The following is an 8161-nucleotide window of genomic DNA, read 5'->3' on the forward strand; positions in this document are numbered from 1 at the left end:
CTGTACCTCCTCTGCCTGGGCCAGTGGTGATGTATAAGGAAATGATTGTTTCATTATCCACTTAGAAAGTTACATACTGACGATATTGTTCAAGCTTTGCATGGCCTCTGAAGAATCCCTGCTGGGTGGGGCAGGGTCGGGGTGCAGGAGATGTCAAGGGGGTCAGGAGAGGCGCACTGGTCCTTAGGCAGGAATGTGGTTCTCCTGACTCCTGTCTGGGTTTTCTTTCTGCCTCTGCCCCGACCGCCACCCCAATCCCACAAACACCTGGACTCACCAGGTCCAGCACGATGTTGGATGTCCTCCCAGTGGCTGCCTCTCCTCCTGGGTCCCCCTCTCCATCTCCCATAAGGCTTCCTTCCCCACACAGTCACCAAGTCCAGAAGCTTCCACCTGGATGTGCTTGGAGAACTTGCCCAGGACCCAACCCAAGGTGTCCTGCCTGGGGCTTGGCTCCTCTGCATCAGGCCAGCTCTAGGGGAGGGGTCCTTATGAAACACCATCTGGACACCCCTCTCTGAAGCTTTCTCCATCACTGCCAAAAGGGAGACCCAGAGTAGTGCCTGAACAACTTGGAAAGGGGCTCCCAGGTGGACGGTTGGGGTTAAATAGCTTGGATGCTTGTCCTGGAATCCTTTAAAATCGCTCTCAATCCTGATGGAACTGAAGGACGCTGATCAGCTGGGTGTTATTGTGCCAGAAACACCTAACCTTGTTAGTGGCACGTTTGAAAAGGGAAGATCAGACCGTAAAGAATGTGCCTCCAGTGCAGGAGACCTGAGTTTGATCTCTAGGTCGGGAAGATCTCCTGGAGAAGGAAATAGCAATCCACTCCAGTACTCTTGCCTGGAGAATTCAATGCACCACAGAGCCTGGTGCGCCACAGTCCATGGGGTCACAAGGAGTCGGACAGGACCGAGCAACTAACACACACACACACACACACACACACGGTGTCCCGTTGTCTGCGATTTACAAAACCATTTCGTTCTCGGGTCGCGTTTTTACAGTTAAGTGCTTGTCACAAGTGGTGCTTGCTTCCACTTACGAGAGTAAGACAGGTTCCCTCTGCAGGCATATCTGAGCTGAAGTGAGAATTAATTTGTGTGTGTGCTCAGTCGCTTCAGTCTTTTCCAACTCTGTGACCCCATGGACTGCAGCCTGTCAGGCTCCTCTGTCCACGGGACTCTCCAGGCAAGAATACTGGAGTGGGTTGCCATGACCTCCTCCAAGGGATCTTCCCAACCCAGGGATGGAACCAGGGTCTCCTGCACTGGCAGGCAGGTTCTTTACCACTAGCACCACCTGGGAAGCCCAATTAATGTTTAAATTAATTAATTCAGATAAAAATGGTAAGGAAGGGGCAGCAGGGCACATGAGTCATACAAGAAACCCACGGTGGCCTCCAAACGGTCCACGGGTCTGAAAAGCCAATCTAGGGCGTGAGCTGGGTGTGCGCGCTTCGGTGTGTCTCCGTCTTTGTGTGCAGCATCTGCCTTTTGTCTGTGGAACAAGTGTCCACACGCAGGGGTTTGCGTGTCTGGGGTCTACGACCCCACTAGGGGTCGGACCGCGCGGACCCTCCGAGTTCCAGAAGCCCTCGGCCATCAGAGCCCGGCGGACGTTCAGCAATCGGTCCCGGCGAGCTGCGGGCCCCCAGGGGATGGAGATTAAGCGGTGGGGCGGGGGGCGGCGGCGCAGCGGCTCGTGGCCAGAGCCGTGACTCAGCACGGGGGGCGGGCCGGCCAGCCGAGCCGCGCCTGGCGGGGAGAGGCGGGGCGGGGCGCGCCCACCGCTATAAGGCTCAGGCCGCCGCCGAACACGCTGGAGCTTTGCTGCCGCCGCCACCTTTACCGACTTCCCCGACTCCAGGAGTGAGTTCCCCGTTGCCTGGGGCTCCCAGGGATTCCGAGGGGGGCGCCCAGGGTGTTTGGGGGGGCAGGTGGGGCTCTCGAGGGGGCGCGCTAGAGCGCCCAGAGCCGGGGATGGGACCCCCGGGGAGGACGGGCCGGTGTCGTCTCCCCCGGAACAGGCCTCTCCCGCCGCTAACTGGCTTCTTTGTGCATCCTGCAGTGCCTCCCTACACCATCGTCTACTTCCCGGTTCAAGGTAGGGACCTGGGACGGTGGGGGTGGGGCGGGAGGGGAGCCAGAAGTTGAGGGCTGCAGCCCACACCCCCGTTTTTTTCCCTGGCATCACGTGGCTACTAACTCGAGCCTCCTTCCTGGGCCCCGGAGCTGCCCGGGCTAGCGTACTTCTAGCCTCCCGGCCTTGGCCCGCCCCTCCGCCGTGTGCTGTGAGGTCTTCCGAGCAGTCCCCAGCCCCCTTGGCCCCTGCCCAGGGCACTGCCCACCGTCATTGCCCCGTCCTCCCCTCCCTCAGGGCGCTGCGAGGCCATGCGCATGCTGCTGGCCGACCAGGGCCAGAGCTGGAAGGAGGAGGTCGTAGCCATGCAGAGCTGGCTGCAGGGCCCACTCAAGGCCTCCTGCGTGAGTACTTTTGTCCCGTCCCCGGCTCAGGGGCTGGACCTTGTGGGGGCGGGTGGGGGGCGCAACACTGGGGTGAGGGGCAGCCGAGCTCAGCGTCTCTGACAGAGCTGTGCGTCCCCCCAGCTGTACGGGCAGCTCCCCAAGTTCCAGGACGGAGACCTCACGCTGTACCAGTCCAATGCCATCCTGCGGCACCTGGGCCGCACCCTCGGTGAGTCCTGGCACTGCAAGTGGCTCAGCCCAGGCTGGGGTGGCAGGCATCAGCCAGCCTTCCTGAGCACCTGCTGAGCCTCCTCCATGTCAATCAAATCGCCCAGCCACCCTGTGGAATGGAGGCGTGTGGAGGTTATCTAGGGCTTGCCTGGTAGCTCAGTTGGTAAAGAATCTACCTGCAATGCAGGAGACCCCGGTTCCATTCCTGGGTCAGGAAGATACCCTGGCGAAGGGATAGGCTACCCACTCTAGTATTCTTGGGCTTCCCTTGTGGCTCAGCTGGTAAAGAATCCACCTGCAGTGCTGGAGACCTGGGTTCGATCCCTGGGTTGGGAAGATCCCTGCCTTAGAGTGGGGCCACCTGCCCTGAATTCCGGGCACGGACTCAGCCCCTTTCTTCCTGCGCATCCTCCTCCCTCCTGCCTGGCCCAGGGGCACGGGCAGCCACATGGCCTGGCTGCAGGGCGCTGGGGGGTCATGTTGCCGTGGCTTTCAGGCTCCCACTCATGCCCTCTGCTCTCCCGCCACCCCAGGGCTGTATGGGAAGGACCAGCAGGAGGCGGCCCTGGTGGACATGGTGAATGACGGTGTAGAGGACCTTCGCTGCAAATACGTCTCCCTCATTTACACCAACTACGTAAGCGCAGGCGTCGGGGTGGACACGGAGGACAAAGAAAGAAAGGGGCTTGTTTCCTTCTCACCCTATACTGCCCCCCTCTTGTGGCTCTGGCTGATCCCCGCCTGGGGCTGCTTCTGGTTCTGGGTGGGGGGATGGGAATCAAGAGCCACTGTAGACCAGACACACCTTTCTGCCTCCCTGCCTGGGGGAGGGACTGGTCAGGTAGCAGTGCACTGCAGAACGGTGCTAGGACAGGAGACGACCAGCCAGAGGTGGTTCCCTGATCCTCAGCCCGGGGAGGTCAGGAGGGCTTCCTGGAGCAGGTGCAGAAGGAGGAGCTTCTGGAAGGGATGCTGGTACTTTCGGATGCACGAAGTGTGCAGGCACAGGGCACATCTGGGCACTTGGGAGCAGTTTCGCAGAGGCAGGGTGTGCCTCTGTGTGCGAGCAAATGAGAGTGTCAGGAGATGAATGGAGCTGGAGGGACAGCAGGCCCGCTCCTGAAGGCCTCGGCCAGCTGGCTTGGAGATGCGCTTTGGGGGGTCTAAGCAGGGCGGTGTCTGTGCGATCTGGAAAGATCCTGTGAGGCTTTTGCAAGGCTGGGGAGCGATCATGACAAGACTGGACAAGAGGAGACTCAGCCTCTGAAATGGACAGGATGTGGCAATAGCCTGGGGGGAGGTGAGGAGAGCAGGGCAGGGCTGGGCGAGTGGCCATCCTCTCATCCCCGGGGGCGGGGACGGGACGCGACGGGATGGCAGCATGCCAGGGCCAGGAGGATGATACCCAGCGGCCTCTCTCTGGCAGGAGGCGGGCAAGGAGGACTATGTGAAGGCGCTGCCCCAGCACCTGAAGCCTTTCGAGACCCTGCTGTCCCAGAACAAGGGTGGCCAGGCCTTCATCGTGGGCGACCAGGTGAGCTGGCCCCACCCCGCCCCTTCTGCACCCCGCTCTGTCCAGATGGCACAGCCGTGCAGAGACAGCACGGAAGTCATGGGTTCAGCAAAGCTGGGGACTGCCTTGGGCGCCCTGCCCCCCAACTCCCACACCCCCTGAGTCCCATCCTGCTCTGCCCTGCAGATCTCCTTTGCGGACTACAACCTGCTGGACCTGCTTCGGATTCACCAGGTCCTGGCCCCCAGCTGTCTGGACTCCTTCCCCCTGCTCTCAGCCTACGTGGCCCGTCTCAACTCCCGGCCCAAGCTCAAGGCCTTCCTGGCCTCCCCCGAGCACATGAACCGGCCCATCAACGGCAATGGGAAACAGTGAGGGCTTGCAGCACTCTCTGCTCGAGGCAGGGGGCTGCCTGCTCTTCCCTTTCCCCAGGACCAATAAAACTTCCAAGAGAGAAGCAGTGAGCCTTGAGTTTTCTTGGCAGGGACCTCCCTGATCCTCTCGGGCTCTCAGGTTTGGGGAGGGCCGGGGCAACTGGCTGGGATGCTGCTGCTACGTTGCTTCAGTCGTGTCCAACTCTGTGCGACCCCACAGCCCATCAGGCTCCCCCGTCCCTGGGATTCTCCAGGCAAGAACACTGGAGTGGGTTGCCATTTCCTTCTTCAGTGCATGAAAGTGAAAGTGAAGTCGCTCAGTCGTGTCCAACTCTTAGCGACCCCATGGACTGCAGCCTACCAGGCTCCTCCGTCCATGGGATTTTCCAGGCAAGAGTACTGGAGTGGGGTGCCATTGCCTTCTCCAGGATACTTGGATCCTAAAACACAATCAGGCTTCCCTGGTGGCTCAAACAGGAAAGAATCTGCCTCATATGTGGGAGACCCAGGTTTGATCCCTGGGTAGGGATGATCCCCTGAAAGAGGGAATGGCAACCCACTCCACTATTCTTGCCTGGAGAATTCTATGGACAGAGGAGGCTGGTGAGCTACAGTCCCTGGGATTGAAAAGAGTCCTTGCGACTGAGCAGCTAACACTTTCGCTTTCAAAACATAATCGGTGTCTTCCTGAAGCCCTTGGGTTGGTCTGCGTTTACTGAACTCCAAAAACAAAGAGGGGAAAGAAAAAAAAAAAAAAAAACAGGAAGAGAAATTAACTATGGTCCCTGCCCTGAATGTCCACACAGTCTAGAGAGACAGGCTCACTTAAATAAACATGTTTTCTGATCTCAGCCAGCCACCTGCCGGAGGGCCCCTGTGCAGGACAGCAGGAGCTCAGGGGCCCTTGGCCGAGAGGAGGGATGTGGAGAGGAGCTGAGTGGCTCAGAGCAGCCCTGGCTGGGGCGGTGGGAGGGTCAGCCGTGTGCTCAGGTGGGGCTCTCCTTGCTTCCCCGTGCATCCCAGGCATGGGAGCAGCACAGTGATCCAGGTGGCTTGCCTGCTGCCTTCTCTTCCCATCCTTGTTAGCTGGGCAGAGAGAACAGCCCAGCCTGGGTGAGCTGGCTGTGGGGTGTCCACAGTGGGGAGGCATTGGGGTGCAAATAGCTTGGGGCTCTCGGGGCTCCCAGGAATGGCTGGAGGGAAGGGGCCATGGGCAGCCCCCTGTAGTTCAGCCTGGAGGAGAAGACCCTTCTCTGGGAAGCCTTGCCCAGCATCAGAGCTTCCTGCTCAAAGTAGGAAATCTGACCTCTCAGGAAGTCTACCTCTCATTTCTTTTTTAAATTAATTTTTTTTTTTAAACCTTGGCTGTGCTGGATCTTCCGTGTGGCGCACGTTTTCTCAGGTTGCGGGCTCAGTTGCCCTGCAGCATGTGGGTTCTTAGTTCCCAGGCCGGGGATGGAACCCTCATCTCCTGTTTTGGAAGGTAGATTCTTAACCACTGGACCACCAGGAAGTCCCAGCTTCTCGTTTCTTATGAGAGGACTCATAACAGGTTGAGACATCCAGGAAATGTCACCTGAGGGCCCAGGGGGAGGCCTCTGTGTGGTGACTAAGGTGACCTGCCTGCATGCTGCAGGGATGGTGGTTTGACAGAGAAATACCTGCATGCACCCATCCCACACCCAGAGGCCCTACTTAGGGGCCATTAGTGGTATCAGAGCCGGTGTGGCTCCAGCATCAGGACGGAATGCCTTGGGGAGGCCTGGGAGCACAGAACGGCTGAGAGCAGTGCCATTGGGTGGGTGGCTGGGGAAACTGACTAGAGGCCTGAATGGGCACTGCCAGCTGGGGACTTTGGGTTCAGGGAGTGTGGATCAAAACTGAAGAGGCATTCGTCCCCCAGCCCTCTATAGCTGCCCTTGCAAATAATGATAATAATTGTTAAAGCTTATCGAGTCCCTTGAATGCCAGGCATCATACTAAATGCTTCAGTATATATGACCTTTAATTCTTACCACCCTTGAGTAGGTACGCTTATCCCTATTTATGGATGAGAAACTGAATCACAGAAAGTTTAAGTAACTTGTTGATGTGTGAACAAAGGCGCAAGCAAGATTATCCATTTTATTGCTTGTGATCACACGCAGGTTGAAAACACCAGGTGTCCATCAACAGGAGACTGGCTGAGCACATTCAGCGCACACACAATGGCTCTTGCTGGTGCACCGTGGATTTTACTGCTATGAAAAAGAGAAAGGAGGTCAGGATTAGACTCTTACGGAGTACAGGAGGCTGGGCCAACAGTGAAGCCCTCTTTGCGAGACTTTTTCTATTGCACATCCATAACGTGGGAAAATCAAACTTCCCTGTCCCCTCTGCAGTGGGGAGGGGCCAGATAACAGGTGCTGATGCTGGACTGTGGGTAGAGTGGGTAATTCACTTCCAAGGACAGCATAGAGCAAGGCATGTGGAGTGGCTGAGCGGAGGCCTTGTGGTTTTACACTGCTGGCATTTTCTTTTGAATTTTTTATATTTATGACTGCATCAGGTTTTAGTTGGAGTGTGCAGGCTTCTCTCTGGTTGAAGAGCATGGGCTCAGTTGCTCCGAGACTTGTGGGATCCTAGTTCTCTGACCAGGCATCGAACCCACGTCCCCTGCATTGTAGGGTGGATTCTTAACCACAGGACCACCAGGCAAGTCCCGCTACTGGCATTTTCGAGTTGCCTGTTACTGCAGCATAATTGACCCAACCTGTCTGATCTACCCTTTACTCTCAGCTCAGGCAAAGGGAATCCAGTCACCTCCCACCTTTGTCCTGCCTCTGAAAGTGATCAGGGGAGGAGAGAGGGCTGTGACCCTGAGGTATTCTCCCTAGCCCAGGACTAGGTCTCTCAGGCTCTCTCAGATCAGGCCCCGAGAGCTGTCAGTGATGGGGAAATGTCTGAGAAAATGTCTATCTGGAGGGCGGTTGGGAGGAAGACACCAAGCTGATCAGAGCGACTAAAGGGCACAGCCCTCTCCTTGGCACGGACATTCGGCTACAGGGCCAAAGTGGGATAGAGTTTGGCCTCTGGGGAGAGCAGAGGATGGTTTCAGAGCTGGGCTGGGCTGCTCCCTCTGCCCGGGAGCTCACTGCACTTGCACACCTAGTCCACTCCCGGCGGATGGACAGAGACTGTCGGTGCTCCAGCAACCCCTGACCGCAGCACCTCCGTCATCTCTCTTTCGGAAACCCCACTTTCCTCCTAGCTGGTTCTAGCAGCCCTCTGGGAAAGTGAAGACCAGCAACTGAGAACAAGCGGTGGGTGTCCTCAGGGCAGGGAGTGCTCCAGCAAGGGAGTCAGCCACAGCCACCTGATTGGCAGAGCTCAAAGGCAGGCAGAGGAGTGGGAAAGCCTATGGGGTTGAAAAGGGGAGACTCAGGTGTACCCTGAATGGAGGCTGTCGGCCTGGGGTGCTCTGGGAGGGCTGACCGGAAGTGGAACATCCTATGTCACTGCTTAGGGGAGCAGATTTGGCTTCCTCTGGTTGGTCCTAAGTTGGAAGGTGATGGTTAAGTTGCTCCGTCGTG

The 8161-nt window shown here is 57.8% G+C and overlaps 1 protein-coding gene across 1 annotated transcript; it reads left to right on the plus strand.

Moving 5' to 3' along the window:
- The first annotated feature begins 1745 nt into the window (after positions 1-1745).
- Positions 1746-4672, plus strand: LOC109554615 (glutathione S-transferase P). The gene is made up of 7 exons (XM_019955248.2): positions 1746-1874; positions 2074-2109; positions 2383-2489; positions 2613-2700; positions 3236-3339; positions 4129-4236; positions 4402-4672. Coding segments are annotated over exons 1-7 (633 nt in total). The 5' UTR covers positions 1746-1873; the 3' UTR covers positions 4591-4672.
- The last annotated feature ends 3489 nt before the right edge of the window (positions 4673-8161 follow it).

This window comes from Bos indicus, chromosome 29 (assembly GCF_029378745.1).
Source record: "Bos indicus isolate NIAB-ARS_2022 breed Sahiwal x Tharparkar chromosome 29, NIAB-ARS_B.indTharparkar_mat_pri_1.0, whole genome shotgun sequence".
Classification (NCBI taxonomy): Eukaryota; Metazoa; Chordata; class Mammalia; order Artiodactyla; family Bovidae; genus Bos; species Bos indicus.